General features: G+C 36.1%; 1 protein-coding gene across 5 annotated transcripts in view; it reads left to right on the top strand.

Moving 5' to 3' along the window:
- The first annotated feature begins 6,470 nt into the window (after nucleotides 1–6,470).
- RXFP1 (relaxin family peptide receptor 1) overlaps nucleotides 6,471–20,600 on the top strand; it is a 45,358-nt gene continuing 31,228 nt past the window's right edge. For 3 of the 5 annotated variants that reach the window (XM_064652338.1, XM_064652341.1, XM_064652342.1), the window contains exon 1: nucleotides 6,472–7,007. In XM_064652338.1, coding sequence (XP_064508408.1) covers nucleotides 6,959–7,007 — 49 coding nt within the window. In that variant the 5' untranslated portion in view covers nucleotides 6,472–6,958. Of the gene's footprint in view, nucleotides 7,008–20,600 lie in introns of all 5 variants that reach the window. The other 2 variants (XM_064652340.1, XM_064652343.1) reach the window with 1 other exon arrangement.

A 20,600-nucleotide genomic window follows, 5' to 3' on the forward strand; every position in this document is an offset into this window, starting at 1 on the left:
AAAACATAACGATGGCCCCTGCTGTTTCCTTCAACACAAGCATGTGTCAGCACCAACCAGCACTGATTGCATTGCCATCTTTCATATCATAGCCCAGCATTTATGGCTTTTGAGCCAGATGTAAAAGATTACATTCAATGCTCTAATATTTGAGAGGAGTATACAAGGGACCAAGGGTAACAGAATGAACTATTTCTTTTACTGAAACTACATTCCTGAACAAAAAATAATCCCAGACTCAGTCAGAAAGAGACCACAAAAAAGAGCACTAAAATTCTAGCCATTCAAGTGCTTGTCTAGGATTTTTGTCTTATTATGCCTACCACAAGGATATTTTCCAAAATTAACATAGAAATCATCCTGAGATAACATACAAACACAGGTCTAATGCATTTTTTAAAGTTGTCTTGCTCTTTGTCAAGATTTTACTTTATATTCTTAATGGTATTAGAATATTCAAGATAATTGGAAATAAATACCATCAAGGTGAGAAAAGATTTTTATATGTTAGTCAGCCAAACACTTGGGAAAAATAATAAATCTTTCTGCTTGAAATGTAAAGCTGTTACTTGGTCTTGCAAACCTGAAAGTTTCAGCTGTATTTCAAAACAAAATCAGAAAACAAAAAGAAAGAAACCTGTAGGTCATAGCTTCCTATGGCTTAACCATGCATTTTACATGGTTACTTTTAAAAGGTTTTCTCCACTTGTATCACTCCCAGTGCTTTAGAACTGTATGATTAATATTGAAATAAATGTCTCCTTTTGGTTCAAGCTGATCACAGAAATATTGATTTTTTTCATGCGTGAATTAAAGGAAACCAGGAAAAACTGATCTGAATGAAAAACAGCCTCTGCTAATATAAGCTCCTTCACCATGGGCTATCAGCTGCCCCCAAAACCAATATCTTTTCTAGCTCTGTCAAGCAATTTTTATTTTATGCTTCCCAAAAGCTGAAGCATTAGATACAGATGTTATTTGCTGATTGAGTCAAATGTGTTTCTGTGTAAAAGAACAATCTAAATAGCACCCCAAACAATGAACTCAAAACCCCAGTGAATTTCGATCTTGAATATTTACTAGCATTAGGAGAATGTTATGTTATTGGTCCCTTGTAATTATATAGCAATGACCTTGAGATTTCTGAATTTCACATCTTCCTTCTACTCTTTCCATTCTGTTTTCTGTAGGCTATTGCAGAAATACAAAATTGGATTTGTCAATTAAGGCATTACATGAAAACCACTGGATTGGAAACCACACTTACTTCACAAAATGTGGTTAATTTTACAGAGGTTATTTTCTTCACAGCAGCCCATTGGCAAAGTGTGAGTATGGATAGTCCTACAAATAACGTCTCAAATGCATTCTTCATTTCAGTGATTTCCATTTTTGACAGTGTCTTCTTATGTTATATATTTGCCCTTTAAGAAGCCATGCTTCCTCATACTGTAACCGTCTTCCTCTTCCTTCTCACTTCTTATGAATTTTGGGGGATGTTCTTTTTATTCTTTTTTTTATATTCACTTTAACATGTGTTTGTCTACGTGTCTAATCAGCTGTTCTTTTTCTAAAACACCTTCCATCCTCAAAATTTTATTAACTGCATCTTTCTGGAGTGCATTCTATCAAAGTATGACTTAATTGCCAATGTTCATATGTTTGATACTGTTTCATGTTCAAATATGTAAATAAATTGCTAGTCAACATTCTATGAACTTCACACCGCCATTATTGTATATTCAGCTATTAATGTCTAGGTGTCCCTTTTCTCCTAGAAGCTTAGGTGATGTAAAACAAAAGTTGCAAATATTAAATATTATTAATATATGACAGAAAGGGATAACTTGGAAAAAGAGTCACACTGAAAAAGCAGGATGTTGTGTACAGTTCCTATGACATTCCCAAACAATATAATAACTTACCAAAGCCATTAACATGATGTCTGCTGATTATACACAGTCATAGAAATACTGTCACACTCTTTAATCAGTTAAAAGGCTGGAAACGGCTGATTTGGAAAATATATCATTAGCAAAGCTTATATGTTTGGTATTTTGAAAGAAATGTACTTTCTACATTAGCAGCAGCTTTGAGTCAGGCACACTGGTGAGATTTTATTTGATTTAGTCAAAACATCCAACTGGAACAAACAGCTGGAGAAAGCAGGAGAAAATGAGGGAGGTGATGATCAAGTTTGCTTTGACTGTGGCCTTCCTCCACACCAGGTCTGGAACAGCTAGATAGGGTCACCAAAGCACTCAGCGGCAGAGAGTACCTTTTACAGAAGAAAGGAAATTATTTCAAGGAGCTCAGAGTCAGCTAGACGCTGCTGCTTGTACACCATTGTCTAAAACCAAGCTAGTGTCCCATCTACAAACCACAAAAGACATGTAAGGGACAAATAGTCATCCATGAACCCCTCCCCCTCTGTTTGCCTTTTTTCTGTGGAAAAATTAAACTCATTTTCTGTGTTCGCCTCTGTAGCTACAACCCGAGACCTACCAAGGGAGATATGATCACTCTGCAGCTGGTAGCTGTCACTACAGCCAAATTTTGTACATTTGCTTTAGCTTAAAATAAGGTTGGAAGAACTGGTTTCTGTTTTGAGACATATATAGTAAGAAAAAAAAAATCTGTACTGTTCCTGTAAATAAAGCCCTTCAGAAGGGAACATCTAGCTCAGGTAGTTTTTCCAACAGAGGAAAGTTTCTCCCCTTTTTCCAAACGCAAGTGCAAGTAATCCCAGCTCAGCTGCAGCTGTGCAGATAAAAAGGGTCTGGAGAGGGGAGTGAGGAGTCAGGAGGCCCTACAGCACAAATGCCTACAGAGTTAGCTTGGACCATTAGGTTGGGTATCCTAGGCCCTTCAGGTTTTGGGAGGTAGATCCTATTAAATCTCTGCAACTGTGAAATGGGGAAGAGTAATCTTTATCAAAAGATAGCACATTTTTAAAGTACGGTTTGAGACACAAGTATATGAGATAGATAAAGGTACTGCAGCACAGCTTAAACTTTGGAAAGAGCTGCTGTAAATGAGATCTTTTCATTCTGTGCTTAGACACTTGTGAAGTTCTCTTAAAAGGTCCTTTAGTTTGCTTTGCTCTGGACTCAGGGAACCTGGATGCAGATGTTAAATAAGGAATATATCTTCCAAAGGTAAGAGTTGTCCTGTAAAATATGAATATCTTATTCTCAGTTGCACTGTCTGCAAAGCATACCGACGGAGCTTTGAGAGCAGTGTAAATTAAATGTAATTAAGCCAAATATGTTCATTTGCACAATAATTATTCACATGGCTATAAAACAAAACCTGGAGTTTGGTCATCAAAAGGATGAGAAAACAAGTGGTTCGCTTCTTGAGTTACCATTTCTAAATATAAAATACATCATCTTCATGACTGCAGATGGCAACGTGGGCCAAGTTTTACTTTCAGTGCTTCATCCTGCATATCTTGTATTTCACTAGAACAGCAAAACTGCTGACAATCTAGTCAGTATTTTCAACTGAAAATTTGTTTTGCTTAATAAGCAATTCTTAGGTATAAAATCAGCATTGAAATACCTATTGTCTTGTGGGTCTTCATTTTGATGCATGACATAAAGCATGCTTGAAATTATTCTTAATTAAACCAAGGAAAATTGCCACAACAGGAAAGAGCAGAAGTATATCTGAGATCCAGACTACTCAGTACTTGAAAAAAACATGGTAACGGGTGGAGTTTGTATGCACCTATCTGCCCCGTATAGAGCAAAACTTTTCTCCTTATCTATTTGAAGCTTATCAGTTATAACATTGAGTGTTAAGTCAGAGTTTGATGTACAGAGGTAAATCACAGAGATAAATCACAGAACATTCTGAGTTGGAAGGGACTCACAAGGATCATTGAGTCCAACCCTTAGCAATATTTGTTAACCTCCAAGGGAGTAGCTGCAGCCTGTGAATCAATAAACCTTTTTCTTCAAGCTGAAAAGGAATTCTAATTTTTTTCTACAGTAGCAGATTTACAGCTTAGTGTATATTTGTTTTTAATATTGACACTCACCATGGTGATGCATGCAACTATGGTTTGTTTACTCCTATGAATTTCCTTCTACATAGCACCTGATGTGAACAACAGAAAAAGAGTAAAAGGTGCTAGAACTTTACTAGAAACTTATTTGAAAGTGCCTAATAATTACAGCTATTTAATTCTAAGCCCTGATCACTGAATTTGATTTCAAACACTTTGTAATAGAAACATGAGATGACTCTTCTCAATAGCATAATAGCAATTACTGGAGTTTAGTGAAATTACTGGAGTTTAATGTATTCTATTAGATTGTGGTGTGGTGGCACGATGTTTGTTGAATGTTTGGGGGGGGGGGTCCCCCACAGATCTAACAACTAAATTGCTATAGCTCAGATACACTTCAGACTGAATTTCAATTTTAAAATTGCTGTAAGTAGAAATACAAGAAAATACTGACCAACCTAATGAAGTCAAATATCTTCTCAAAGTTGTTTGAAACATAGATGCAATTCTTATTTCTTTTCCATGTATGGACTTAGAATATAAAGCCTATTGCTTTCTTGAAAAGAGAGTTCTAAAACACCAACATGCCATAGCTTTTTACTTTTTAGTGAGAAGTATTTATTGCCTTTCTTCTAGAAACAAGTAAAATTGCATTCAAGTAGGGTAAGCTAAAACTATTGTTCAAAATATAGTCTCTCCTCCTTTTTCTGCTCTGTATTCCACAGTTCAGCAATGAGTGTGTTTGTAACTAGCTTCTTGGTTTAAATGTAATTATACTGAGAGAACGAGCTGAAAACTGCTGCTGCTTTTTTATGTGTTATTATGAAAGTATAAAAAATTTAGAAGAAGGAAGGTCTCAGTAGATTTTCCATAGAGAGAGTGTTTGTGTACAGCAAAATTAATTTTAATGAGTATCCTTCCTAAATAAAGGTCCTTGAAAAAGAGGAAGGCTGAAAAGTGACAACTCCCACTGGGGCAGAGCTACAGAAAATATATGTGAGTGGTATGTACCACATTTGGAGGTTTTCCCTGTTTACCCTAAGGTAGAAAATCTTGAACTTTTGTAGTGGCTCAGACTGCTTTTTGAAGAAGCAGCTTGCTTGATCTATTATATTATCAGGTAAAAATGATCTATTCCAAACCCACGTATGGTTCCTACACATGGTTGTGACTAGATCAGAAGCAGAAAGCCACAGTGGAAAGCATGCAAGAAAGAAAATCCTTTCTTTAGAACATAAGATCTGTCTCATCCTGTAAAAAGAGGTAAAGCTTTTATTTTACTTTTCCTTGAAAATATATTTTGCTTATTCTTCACTTTGTTGGTTCAATTTCTTCCCCTATTTTCTCACCTTGGAAGCACATTTCAGCTCAGGCATTAGCCCTTGAGTATTTAGGAGTTAGCTTAACTTTTAAACAGTTGTTTGAGACAAATGTGATTTTTACTTGATATGCTCAAAAGTTAGTTCTCACCCTGTAAAGAAGAATTTTATAAGTCCCTAATCCATCTGATCCATTTTTGCATCTACATTGCCTATTACTGGTATTGGTACAGTAGATGTCAATGTACTTCTTGGGGCTTCCATAGACTAGAACATTGTTTTATCCCACTCTTTTATATATCTTTTATATATATATATTATATATATATATATCATATATATAGTATATCTTTTATAGTAGAAATCAAGAGACTGGCAGTTCATAATATCTATTTTATAGACAACTTTGCCATAGCAACAATCTGGACTTTGATTTTGACTATAATATAGATTTTTCCCATTCTCCAAATTCACTGTTTGGTGCATGTGTTCATGCATGCACATATTTCCTTAGACTGAGAGGCTCTTTTCCTCAGGCACCTGACATAGATGCTGACAGGTTACCAGGGCTCCCTGACAATTGTCATCCTGGCAAACTGTTGAATCTAACAAGTTTTTTTGTTAAAAATAAATAAATAAATAAATAAATAAAAATTAAAAAGTCTGAAACTCTTTGAGGCCACATAAAATTTAGCTTCTCATCTCGAGTTCATCTTTACTCACCAACTCATTTTGAAATATATTTTGCTGTGTTGCTGAGTGTTAGCCTTCACATGATAAAAAAGATTTTAACCATGTGACTGCACGTGTGATGGTGCATACCATGATCTACTGGTGACAGTAAAATCAAGGGTTGGATAGGAAGGTCTTAATGTATTCAAAGAAGAAAATCTGTGAAAAAAACTTTTTCTAATAAAGAATATGTTTCTGAACACCCTTGTTTGCTCTTTCAGATTGTTTTCCTTAGCATTACTCACGAAGAGTGGTTTAATGTGCAAAAATAGTGACATGCTGGTCTTGGAAATAAGTTACGTCATGCATTTTTCTGTATTTCAGTGAGTGACTGGCTTGCTACAAAGGGACTGTATTTATAAATTTCACTTCCTCTTAGTTGAAAAACCTCTAGTTTTTATCTAAACTATAGCAAATATTTGGTTTCAAACAGATTTGACTAAATAAAACTGTACTTATCAGACATCTCACAACATTGCAACTTCAGAAAATAAAAGAGGGGGAAAAAATTGGGCTACTGGTGACAGTTCTTGGGACCTGGCTGTGTTTTTTGCAGCAGCAGCAGCCGCCTTCCTTGGAGCAGACCCGTGTCCATGCATACAGCACAGACTGCCTGCTGCAGAACAGACCCCATCCTGTAAAGGCAGAGCCTGAGGAGCCAGTGTGATCCTGGAAATCTTCATGTGCATGTGTGCCAGAGAAGGGGGAGAGAGAGAGAGAGACCTAGCGTGAAGGAGAGTAGGGGAGGAAGGCAGGCAGGGAGAGAAGGGAGCTTGCTTCACGCACTGCTGAAGGCTGTCAGAAGCAGACCATACAAGCAACACTCTGGCTGGTGCACAGTTTAAGGGACAACATTCACTGATTTTATTCATTGAATTGCTGAAGGACAGATATGACATCCAACTGCTGCTTCTATGTGTTCTTGCTTATTGGTACCAGGGGTAAGTGTACCTGACATTCTTTATTGTTTTGAGCATTGCAAAGCAGATAGCTGATAAACTTCAGCAGTGGATTTTTTTAAAGAACTATGATATCTCAGTGTATTTTATGTTTCATGGCAATTATTTTTCAATAGAATCAAAGTATAATGCAGTCCCTCAAGATTACTAGCTGCATGTCGGGATCAGATATTTTTGTATTTAATGCCTTGAGAGTAACTATTAATAGTTATGAGCTGAAATTAAAAAATAAGAAACAGTTTAAACATTGTGTAAATACTTGCTGTAAATATTTAATGAAGGTACATATAGAACTGACTCATCTCAGTTGTCATAAAATCCACATTTTAGACTCAGTTCAGCAGTTTGAGATGATACTGTGCAAGTGCTACTAGAATTGGTAGTTCTCAAAGGGCAGACTGTGTTCAGGTAATAGGAATTTTCAGCATGTTAGGCAGTATAGCATGTAAAATGGAGACAATTAAATTTCAGTTTCCCTTCAGGTGCAAATCACTTCAGAGTGGTGGGAGTTACGCCATACATTCTGCTTACTTTAGTAATGTTTTTCTCATTTCATTTGAGTACCTTATTTGTAAGTGCTGCTTTTGACTTGATAGAGCTGTGCCTGTGAAGCTGCTGATACTGATCTGTATGTTGAATGCTCCTAATGGTTATCATTTTCTTTAGCTGTAATTCTTATGTTATACTTTGCTTTCTATCACACAATGTCAATATTAAGATAGTGGTTTTTTAATTGAAGACGAAAATAGCTACTCTTTACAGTATCAACTGTTTTGTTAAACTAATAGAAGCATAGGGTTTAATTCTGCCACCTTCTGTATTGAACAACAGCTTGTTCTCTCTCCTGCTTTTAAATTAAAGCTTTTGGGGATTGTGTGTAGACAGTGCTGCTTACGATTAGTAAGGCATATTGCTCCCCACTAGGAGTTTGGGAAACAGAGCTCCACATACAGTTATTTTTTAGCTGCAAAACTTAGTTAAATCTTTTGAAAAACTTTAAGCAGTTCCCATGTGAAATATAGTATTCCATGTAGGGGGTTTCTTTGAAAACAAAGCAGCACCTATACCATGTTCTTTGTCAGCACAACAGCCTTGATTACAACATGGAGAAAAGTAAATTTCAGAATCTAGTCGTGGAACCGGCAGCACTGAATAAGTAGCAAGGATGACTGTCTGCCCAGGTGGCTCACCCCCCTCGTGAAGGTAGCAGGTCACTTCAGGTGTGTGGCTGGCACTGCCCTGCCTGCTGCCACATGTCTTCTCTTAGTAAACTAATCGGCTGTAATTACTGCAGCAACTGTAGTGCATGGTTGTGCCTTTAGCATTTCTTTGATTAGCTTTCTGGAGAGAAAAGCTGTTTTATCTTCCTGGGCTTTGGCTAAGTGACAGAATCTCAAACAATTCATTTATCAATCATTAAGCAAAACAGAAGAAACTTAGAATCGAAAAGTAAAAAGTATTCAAAGTGAGTTCCAAAAGGGATTTGGCAGGCTCCTTGTGAAAAACAATTACAACTCTTACTATTTTAACCCTTTCTGTTCTGTGCCTCTACCTGATGTTTTCCAATCCTACTGCTTGCACCTGCAGTTCCCTTAGCCTCTTCTTTATGTTCTCCCTCTCATATGTTATTTTTTCTTCCCTTACCCTCACTTTAAAATGCCTAGGAAAACTTTCTTAAAAACATCTGAACCTTGTTAGTCGTTTCGGTGCTTCATGAGGGTGACGGCTGTTTTCAAGGCCAAGATCTTTTACAGCAAATGCTTTATGTCAAATGTGGGAAAGAGACTATTCTAAACTATTTGGAAAAGTGCAAGTTTATGATTGTGCAGGAAAGTGCTCCTGTTTACATAGTTTGTAACATAATTTAAGATCCCTCCCAGATTTCTAAATAGAAAAGTGAAATTACTTCAGCCTTTGCACAAGCTCAAATAACCATTATGTAATAATAATGTTTGGTTATTTCTTTCACTTAACTTGGGCATTAATCTGACTAGCTATATTTTTACGTGTATCACAAAAAATTAGTATCTTTACAGAAAATCAGGGATGAAGACTAGATTTGCTGAGGAAAATTCACTCTAATGTCAGTTAGAGGGTAGGTAAAAGTCTACACAATGTTAAACTAAAGTTTTGAAAGTTAGATCCTGCAGCTGCTGCTTGGGCAAGGATGTTTTCTCCTCTCCATTAACAGCACCAGGGTCTACCTAAGTTGCAAACCTGTCTTGACTGTTTATAGCAACTCTACCAGACTTGAACCTATTGCTCTGAAATTTTATATGCAATGTGGATCTTTTACACCTTGAACAAGAAGACAAGCAAAACTTTATCAAAATAATTTCATTTTTCCGGAATGTGAGGAATTGTTATTTTGACTGTGTTGAACGATTCGGGGAATCTTGTACTAAGCAATGCCTTTTCTCAAACAAATAAGAACTTTTGAAGTATTCCTCTACAAAATCACTGTGCCTGCGAGACAGCCCTCTGACAGGACATCCCACTAGAACTGATGAGGCTGTTCAAGCCTAGTTGCAGTAAAGTAAAAAATAACCTCTTCTAATAGATGTTACTGGATGCTAGAGATCAGTGTGACACTCATCAGAGAAAGTGCCATCAGTCATCTCAGCAAGGGTTTTCTGTTGGTGCCAAGTGTCCTAGACTTTGAAGCCATCAAATCAGACTTTGAAATGGCTGATTCCAGGTGGGGAGGCGCAGGAAGCTGAGAGGATCAGGGAGTCATACTGGTTGTGTCTAAAAGACAGAGAAGGTGAAAATGTATTCGGAAGGACTGAAAAAGGAAAATAAAAGAGGGACCAAAGGGATGGGTAGATGGGGCAATGGAGCAGAGAGATGAGGGAAAAGGTTAATGCTACTTAGAAGGGAAAATGGAAATCAGAAAGACTATTAGTCAGGGAGGGCAGAGACTGAGGAAAGAGATGTGTGAGAGGGAGACGGCAGGGAATAGTGAATTAATTAAAGGAGTTCTGAGCGAGGGGAGTGAGCACTTGAAGAATGAAGTCAGAGGATGGTGAGATCAGAACTAGAACACTATACAGACAGAAGGGGATAAGATAATGGGAAGTAGGTAGTGATTAGGCAAGAAAGGATGGAAGTGAGTGAAGTGGCCAGGACAAGGAAAAGATGGGACTGAGCAGAAAAAGCAGCTGTGCTTGGTAGGGTGAGCACTGTGTTACAAAGCCAGAAGGAAGCTCAAGATTGTCCTGTGACTTACTGATTCCTTTCAAAATGTCTCCTCCTGCATAACACCTCTGCTCAGAGACTGGTAATTAGTGCTTTCAGAACACTCTACCCTCTCATAAACTGAAGGTCTGGAGACCTAAAGGATCTAAACTAGTGATGCAGCATGGTGTCTTGCTATAAAATGTTGGAGGAAAACTGATTTTCTCTTTTAATAATCTGAGATGTCACCTACGTTAGTGAACATTATTAATTTTGTAAATCCAGTGCTTAGGAATTGAGGCAAAAGACATGATCTTAGTTTGTCCTATGTACCCATACTGCATTTTCTTCTTGCTATAGCTCCACAAAAACTCATGCTTTGTGTCCTTCATTCAAGGAATGAATCAGAAACTTATGGGGAATTATGCTGCTTTGTGACCCTATCTTCATTTGCTGTAATTAATTAATTAAGATAAAATGTGAATGGCCATTTGATCAAAGCAACTGAACTCTGCTCTGGAAAACTGATTTCTATTCCTGCCTCTTGACTCAGACAGCAATGCTCTAAATGCTTATAAATGGATAATAATTATATGGCAGATTTTCTAGGGGTTTTGCCTTGATCATCCTGATGTGGTAGCGTTCACCGCATGGCTGCCACTGACATCTATAAAAGTTGTTCTTTAAGTAGTCTTTGAAGCTGATTCTGAAAGTAGAAACCTAAAATTAGCAGAAACACTTGCCATACATATATTAATGTCTCAGCTTCCCGTCTGAGCAATAATATCGTATTCTAAACTGTAATCCAAACAATTTGTGAAGACTTAAAAATGGGAAGTCTAATTATTGTAGCTGTGTGACTGAACTAATTAGGAATTTAATATTGTAGCTCGTAAGTGGTTAGACTGTAGACTAAGCAGCAAGATGTCGGTAATTCACCAGGAGACTAATTAAAGCGTAGATCACATGCCTTTAGTGTGTTATATGAAGGTGTATTTGCAGAAATGTATGACATTTAAAGATCTTGAGTTTGAATTCACAATTTGTACATGTGTTGCTAATAACTGATGTTGCACATAAAGAAGTAGCTTTGTATATGCAAAGAAGCAATGCACAATATTATGCTCAATACCTTCTGTGTCTCAACACTCGTGAGGGAACCAGCATGCAGTTGACTTGTGTGACAGTACACAAGTACACAAGATACATGTACCAGGAAGAAAGACAGAGGGGAAAACAGGGTTTTGGATGAGTCTCTGGAGCCATCAGCTGTGGTCCAGTGGGGAGATCCAGGCCTGGGAGGACAAGCTGACCTCATGTCGGGGGAAGAGGGTAGGGAGGAAGAGCCCAAGAGTAGTTTCTCTGATCCTACAGGACTTGCACACATGAAATCTCCCAGCAGAGTTTATCCAGAAAGGATGTTAAATCACTCAGTCCCATATAACATAGGTCACTGTGTTCCACCCATGCGCTCTGTATTAATCCTGAGGCTTTATTTGGTCAAAATGTTTATTCTCAGTCAAGTAATTTTTATTTCCAGGGAAGAGCAAGTGTCACTACACCACTAGGAATGGCAATGGCTGTACAGGAACTGAGACTTAAAGAGGCGCACATGTCTGTCAAAGTAGGCAACCGTTGCCTCTTTCTCCTCTGCTCTGCAGAAAAAATAAAAGCACTGGCTTGACCTGGGAGAGGAGACTTTTCCCCATCACAGATCCGATTGTTAATATTGTGCTCAATGTAGGGGAAAAAAGCATAGTGCTTGGAAGGGGGTTGGTCATGGTATTTTTTAACTTAGAATTTTTTTTTCTATTTTTATTTTTTCAGTTTCAATTAAAAAAAAGAGATCTAAAAAAAGTTCTTAAGTTCTGCCCACAACATAGTTAAAGCCAAAGTTTGTGCATATGAGGAAGAAAGGGACTAAATTAATGAATTTAAAAGCCATCTGATTGTACATCAAATGCTTTGATTAGTCTGGAGAATTTAATAGTAATACAGCCAAAAAAGATGATCTGCATTTTTAGAGATTTGGTTCAAGAAGACCCATCTACCATAAAAATACACTCCCTGATGTCATTTTCTGGACTTCATTTCCATGTTAATACATGTGACTTAGCTGTTATATTGTCTTACCTAGAAATTACAGGCAATGGTTTTCAGAAACTAATTATTCTCTAGTATTCAAATAACACTGCAAATCTGTAACTATTTTGGTATTTTCTTCATATTCAAAATCTGTTTTATAACAAAATCAGTTTCAAAGTATTTCTCAACTAATTCCTTTCAAGTTCCTCTGGTGGCTGGTTTGAAAATATATTCATTTATAAATGCTGCTTTGTCTTTGGTATGGATTTTCAGGACCACGCAGAAAGAGTTTCTACTTTTCCAAATACATATAAAAAATGGTTATTGCATAGTTGGCTTCTCTACAACCCTAAGATTTATATGTCACGTGAGGTCTTTCTTTTTCTTACTATGTTTTAGAAAAAATATTTTAAAATAAATATAGATTAACTCTACAGCACACCTTCCTATATTTTTTTTAGTTTTATCACTATTTTGCTTTTTTTTTAATTTTTAAATCTTTCATTTACATATTCACTGCTTTCACATCATCATTTAACTAGATTGGTTTTTTACTCAGAAATATTTCTTGGGTTTATGGGTATGCAGCTTTGGAGAAAATTACAGATTTTTTACACTGCTTTAAGTACTGGGATATGATCTCATAATTTACAAATACTTTATTGTGATATAATTATCTTACTCAAGCTATTAAAAAAATGTGGCCAGATTGTCATGTCTGATAACACAAAAAACCTCTTATTGAAGTAAAGTATCATAACAAAGATTCTCCATTTAAGACATGAAGTTTTAAGATTTACTCTCTGGATATGTCTAGCAACAAGCTGTACATTTTATCTAGGGAAACATTTGGAGCAAGAACCTTTAATGCACCTTCACTGAGTTAGTTACAGGTAATCGTGTAGGTCAAATAAAGCAAGAACCTTACAGTTAAAAAAAAAAAGGAGGTACTGTCTTTAATACGATAGACATTGAAATTACACTGACACTTTACTTTAGAACATAAACGTCTTCTCACAACTCGCTGTGTGTGATTTGAAGTTATCAAAGCATTTAACTACGATGCTTTTAAAGCCTTGGGAAAAGCTGTGTTCTGATGCTTCCTCTTCTCAGTCCGCTTTCCACATCATGATGCAGCTATCACAAGAATCTCTTATGATTCCTCATGAGACCAGGCCTGTATTTACCTATATTTGCCTAGGCACTCTTCTGCATGTCTTGTCCAGAAGTGCCCTCTGTCTGAGTCAACCATTCAGATGTGGAATGAACAGGGATTGAGAGAAAGGCATTACAGGACCAAGGTGATGCATTGGAGCAAACCTTTCCTCCTCCCAGCCTGATATCCTGCCTTGTGTACCACGCTTTTGATGGATCAGGATACTCTGACTGAAGCTGTGTTTCCCAGAGCATGCTCTCACTTATGTTAACAATGAGAAAACACTTGGTGTCAGGAGCAGACATCATCATCCCTTGATTTAACTGAAGTGGGGTTGAAAGGAAGAGAAGGAGGAGCTATGGACTATATGGAGGTGGAATCTATCAGTAATCTATGCAAAAATATTGTTCAGCCAAACTGCATTTAAAATGGAGACACACTTCTGAATGTTGTTTCTTGTTATCTTTTCCAACCTAGTTGGGATATCCCAATAAGCTACACATATGTGCTGCTAATACAGCATTTCTTTATGCACATTAATATAAGTATAAAATCTGAAAGTTATAATTAAAAAATCTATTACTCCTAATTTGGATCCACGTTTTTATATAACCTGCAAAAAAAGGAATAAGTCAGATGTCTCTAGTCATGGAGTCCAAACAGAGGTTTTTCCCAACCTAAATGATTCTGTGGATCTGTGGTTTGACCAGCTAACAATATTCCCTTTAAGAAAATCAAAAATCCTATTATCTTGAGATAATTTCTGGTTTTTTGCACTTTAATTGGAGCATCACAACTTACAGTTGTGAGTTATGTGTATGAAATAGAGTAGAGAGGAAAACTTGTGATTTTTAAATTGAACCCAATGTTAATGAGTCAGAATCCAATAATAATGCATTTATTTAAACATAGTCTATAAATTGATTTTTCACAAAATAGTTCAGTGAGCTCTTAGAGAACAAATTCTCTAACATAGTTTCAAGTTATTTTACTTCAAAACAGAACAACCAAGAGTTCCATATTTTCTAATACTTCGGGAGGGTAGAATCTCACAGATTTATAGGGCACCACCACATACCAAATCTGAACTTGTAGTGCTATATAAAATTTAAATTCTTAATAGTTATAAAAGGTTCTTAGTAACAAAAATATGTGAATAAATAAAATGCACCAGATAATCTTGCCTCAGGGTCACCAAGAAATAATATATTTTTATTGTTCCAAAATTAAAATTAAGTATCCTTCAGAGTTCACTTAAAGCCATGCTGGCTTAATTCCATTGTAAGAACTATCCTTATGTTCCTTTTAGTCTTTATTAAAGCCACAATGAATGAAGGGGGGAAAAAGAAGAAAAAGAAAAACAAATGATTATGTTTCCTGTTTCAAATACTTTGTGTAGGGCTTCCAAAACATTTCTCTCTCTGGAGTCTCAGAAAAAGCGTGCCTGAGATTATTTTTCAAAGATTTATTTAAGATTGTGTTACTTGAGAGAAGAAGGAAAATATTGTGGCATTTGAAATTGTGGCTGATTGTGCATCTTGCTTAGTTGAAGTGCCTGTATAGCAAAATAAGAGACTAGAGAACAAAAGAAGATGGAGAAAGAGAAAATAGAATCTCCCACTGCCACCCTTCAGGTTCTTTTCCTCCTACTGTGTCTGGGCTCACTGTTCTCAAACTTATTTTTCTATTGTCAGCATTGCAAGATGTTCATTCTACCATGTTGTTGGAGTTTTGTGGGTTTTCCCCATCCCAAGAGCATACCAAATTTTAAATACATTGCATAATTTAGCCATAATTTGTGGGGGTCTTTGAGTGGGAGTGTAGACACACAACAGGAAAAAAAAAGAAAGACAGGATTGCCCTATTTGACCTAAGAAAAGTTAGGCAAAGGGTTATGGTCTTTTGGGTTGTTTTCTGTTATGAGGAGAAGTTAAAGATAGTCACATAATTCTTTGCTATTCTGCTTATTTGCAAATACTGTGTTCTCAGACCATCCTACAATTTGAATATCAGCAAGTAATTTCCCGTTCATTGCCTTTGTAATTTTAGCTTTCTAATTGCCTTTCTAATTGCAGCTTTCTCTTAAGGCTTTGCTCCGAGTACTTTCTGTCTCATCTCCTGAATTTCTTTTTACTTCCATGCTTGAGTGTACACAAACTCTTCTCCTGTGTATGATATTGTGTCATGGAGTCACTTAAATCCACCTTTTATTTATGGAAACTTGAGAGACATATTACAAATGTCTGTTGTTCGTTAACTTAAATAATTTAGTTTTCACAAATCACTGTTTCACTTTTGCTTACTTTACACATGGCTGACTGAGTTAACTTGTTGAAAGCAGTCTGAAATTAACTTCTTTACACTAGTCTCTAACTACCCTAATCATGTATTTAAATTCAGAATTCTAGTTATCTAGATGAGGTGAACGATTGGTGCTTAGGGACACCAATGTATTGATAAACATTTATCTTTAATCTTTTCGGCTAAAGTAAACTCCTTAGTGGTTATGAGAAAGAATCAACTCCTGGGAGAGGAGTCTTCCTCGATTTTGATAGCTAACCATTGCCTTTCTAGGCCTTCCAGGTGGGATGGTACTGACTAGCACTGCGTATTTTACTGTGCTAGTTAAAGGTACATTGGTAACTTCATTTTTATTCAATATCTAATGCCACCTGAGCAAAATCCTAGTGTTTCGTGTGTGCATCTTTAGACTTGATGTTGCTCTGCTGTGAAAAAGAAATAAGTGAAATTAAGAAGTTACACTGATGCAAAAAGACACAGGGGCAGGCAAAGAAAAGCTTCCCTTGATGTACTTTCTATTGGAAGTCACATCAGAATACACAGATAGAACTTATTTCTAAATGGAAATAATAATCAGATATAATTTAAATTCTGTTTATTTGGAAGAAAGGAGAAAGTGAAGCAACAGAAAGGTTTGGCTCTGTTCATTACTTTATGTCTTTGTTAGACATTATGCTGAACCCTCATCCTCTGGGAATGCCCTACAGAATTTGAGGTTTTGGATACAATTCATTTTACTACATGTTGGGACTTTTACAGGTATTATTATCTCCTTCAGCTCTTTCTGCGCATCAGAATCTCTTTATTCCAAGTTCTGTGCAAGCAGAACAAAGCCACAAATTAAAAAAAGTATAAGAGCCAAATCCTCTGGCAAGATGCCATGTGACCGGTCCGAGTTGCTCTCCTGGCATTTTCTGGCCCTGGAGTGGACTTGACTGGCAGTTAGACAAGAAAGATCTTTCAATCCTATAAGTGGATTAATTTCAACTGAATTATCTGTGGTGTAACCAATAACTAGCTTCAGTGATGTTAGAGATTGGAGGTGATAAGAGAACAAATTTTCTGCTTTGGAAGATGATTCTGAAATGAAAACATTGTGTAACCCACAGCAAGATATAAAGGTACTGTGTGAAATTAAAATAAAAATAATTACCAGATTGGCATGTAACAGTCACAATAGATGCACCTTCTTTGCTAAAATCCTTTGCACTGTATTGTGTTTAATGAAAGCAAACATAAACTTAGGTGTGTAGTTCAAGTACTACATATTCCTAGAATGACATCTAATATGGTCTACTAAAGATAAATATAATGCAATAAAACTGAAAATGTAATTCTTGTTGCAAAAGAAACAGCTAAACATAAAAAAATTGCTAGTGTTTTAGAAATTACTCTGTTGCAGACATTTGATATTCTGAATAAATTCCACTGTGTCACTTGCACCCAACAAAATCTAACATTACAAACATGATCCATATGCAACACATATGTTTAGAAAAGGCTATAGGCTGAACAATTACGATAGCAGAGGAGAAAATTACAGAAAAGGCAATGTGGTGATAATAGTTTAATTATACTTCTGTGAGGATCCTGTACAGATGTTTAAATCTTTTAAGCTACTGACGCTAAAGTACCTATCACCTCGAGACCAAGCTCTATTTTGGTCTACAAATTTTGCCCAAGGGGCAAAACAATGTGTGTGCATTAAACAGCACTGAGGTTCAAGTGTATAAACAAAACATCTGTTTTGTTCTTGCATGGAACTAGAATTTTTTCAATATGCTACTTATGTATAGTTTAAAAATTATTTTTATTAACATTTAAATAATATGGGATTTCTGTTATGTATTCTCAGAAATCACTAGGAAGCTTTTCCCAAGTGAAGAATCCAGTTTAGGAGAGTTTTTATAAAGGCATATGTTGAAAAAAGAAGTGGATTTTCACTAATGAAGTTGTAGTAGGTTAAAAAAATCATGAGAAAGTTAACTTTTTTATTTCTATCCTGGCTTAACTTCATCCTTGTCCCAGTCATAAATTACTCAAAAATCCCTTGTTTAGTGGGAAGAAGCTGAAAATTCTGAATAAACCCAGGAAAATTAATGTAAGAAGGAATTAAATATCATTCACTTCTAGATATTCTTGTAATGGTAAAATTTAGACAACAAATTATTTTTAAAAAGTTTTTAAGATGTCATATCTTCTTTTTTTTCTGTCATTTGGTGATTTGAATGCTTCTGATCAAAGCTGTTCAGCCACTTGTCACTTGATTTTTCTTTGAAAATTAAGGTTATAGGGCCTATGAGGTCTGCTCTATATTGTGCTAAAGGTTTTTCAAAGCCAGTTCACCTGCCCTTAACGTACCTTTCAGCAGAAGGGGATATTTTTTAATCATCTTGAAGTATTCAGGCACAAAAATGACAGGCAAAATCGATTTCAACTTCAATGTTTCTTTCATTGACTCCTTCTGTTTTAGTTGAAGAAAACATTCTGTTTCAAAGCAAGCATTTCAAAAGAATATTTTCAGTCTTCTCTTGATCCAGCCCATCTCCCAGTGTGTCTACAGGTACAGCAATTAAAATAAGTTATTGGAGCGTGGGAAAAATCCCATCATTTTTGCATTAGTCTCTTTGATAACTTGGGCTTTTGTAGCTAAAATAACATTCCATCAGAGTAAGTACAGGGTGGATTCTTCCTTGCCATGATCATTACTTGGTCCTTGGCATCTAAGGACCCTTTTTTAAAACAATTGGATTTCCTCAGCCCCAGTACTTTTAAACTGCTAACTCAATCAAAGTGAAGAAAGCATGTTAGCTTATTTGACTGGTGCAATTCATGAATCATTTTGGACTCATGGCAATGGGTTTCATGCAAGTCAAATTCTTGAAAACACAAAAATATTTTCCTGATATTATGATATGCCTTTATTTGAATCTATATCCAATACAGCTGAGACTGGTGTGACTAGTAGGTACCAGGCAATGAGTAATGTTGCTTTGATTAGTTTAATTGCTTATGACTCAGTTGAATCAGGCCAGTACTGTTCCCATACAGAGTCATACTCACTTGTTTTATGGAAGCTACAAGTAACTGTGCTAAGTCTCCATTCTTACAGTGCACATGTCCCTTTATTTGGTTTCTCAAACAGTGCTTGTGACCCAATCTCTCCATTTCAAAGAATGCACTAAACCAGCAAGCTTAATGAATCAATTTATTTGGAAGAAAAGCCATGTTCTCCTGGGAACATCTTGTTCTTGGCTTTCCCAAATGCGTTCCTTCTTTTTATTTCATTATATGAGAGCTTAAAGAGGGGCTGCCATGTTCTTTCTCCAGTTATTCTGCATCCATGCAACAAAGGAAAGAGCCCTACCATCTATACTAGATGACAACCCAACTCTTACTTATTCCTTTAACAAGGGAAAGCAGAGTTAATTTAGTCTTGTATTTAAAGACTAGCAGGAGAAGTTATCCACTTTCCCCTTCACTGCAGGTGTCTGCTATAGCAATAAGTGTCTTAAAGCAGCAGGTCTGGACAAGCTTAAAAGGTGCATGGCATGAATTCTTTTCTTTTTGAAAGTTTGAGAAGAACTGGGGGATGGCAGGGGACCTTAAGTACGTGACAGTCAGAAATATTATATTGCAGAATCATGAAGATGCAGTACTAGGGAGAATATTTTTCAATATTGAGACAACAAGCATCTTGTAAGAAAGATGCTTGTTTGTGGGTCTGCTTTTTGTATTGATATTGGTTCACCTATTTATTTTTTATTTGTTCTAGAAACATTGGAAATATTTTAATATTTATGCTGCTCACTATGAGAAAAAAATTTGCTTGTACAGAATAGGTGGAATGCATGCAATTATCTCTATGTCAGCGGAAGGTAGCAGATGATTTTCTGTAGAAAGTATAAAAAGAAGAGGCTTTTTTACTTGGACATATCTGTAAAAGCAAACCTCCTGATATAAGCAATTCTGTCACAGGTTTATCACTTTTCCTCTTCTTTCAGCTGCTAAAAAAAAAAAATTGAAAAAGAAACAAGATGCAACAAAAGCAGTTCAATCTTTTAATAGTGGAAAATCAATCAAATGTAGAAAATTCAACATCTTTAATACTGCATCACAAACATAGAGTGACAGTTCATTGTCTTGGCATGATAAACTCCAATGTCAGTCAAGTCTGTATTTGCAAAATAATAAGCACAAGTTTTAGTTGCTGCTGTTGCATTGCTATTTTTATCAATTTTCTCACATAAAAGACAGTGTGTTTACTTCCTTGATGCAGAACATAATTGTTTGGACATTATCTAGCATTTTACAATTAATTTTACTCTCTTATCTCCTGTCTACCTTTGTCAGCTTTGCCAAATATTTCCTCAGAGAGTTGGTGTTTTTCCACGCATAAATCTCCTGCAATCTGCAGAGTCCAAACTTCTGTCTTTTTTTGCATAAACAAAGTGATGTTAACAAGTCAGTGGACAAAGACCAGTGCTTTCAATGATTGTATAACTAGTATGAACTGTTGAGTTTTGATGTCTTAGTATCTCCTTTCCCAGGCAGATATTTACATGCCAGAGTAATCCAACATAGCAAAATATGAGTAATGCAGAGGAATAGATATCATCAAGGCTATAAATGTACAGAGAATTCAAAACATTAAACACTATGAGTGAGTTATTCTTTGTGGAAGAGTATAGATTTCTAAAATGCAACAGCAAATCCCTTAATTAGTTCAGGAATTAATACTATTTGACTAATGAATAATAATTCTTGGAGCATGGTGTAAAATTCCATTGAATGATACTGTGAGAAAATAAATGGTGTCATTTGAAATTTAAACTGCATGGAGATCAGTCCCTTTA

Source organism: Pseudopipra pipra, chromosome 4 (genome assembly GCF_036250125.1).
Source record: "Pseudopipra pipra isolate bDixPip1 chromosome 4, bDixPip1.hap1, whole genome shotgun sequence".
In the NCBI taxonomy this organism is placed as follows: domain Eukaryota; kingdom Metazoa; phylum Chordata; class Aves; order Passeriformes; family Pipridae; genus Pseudopipra; species Pseudopipra pipra.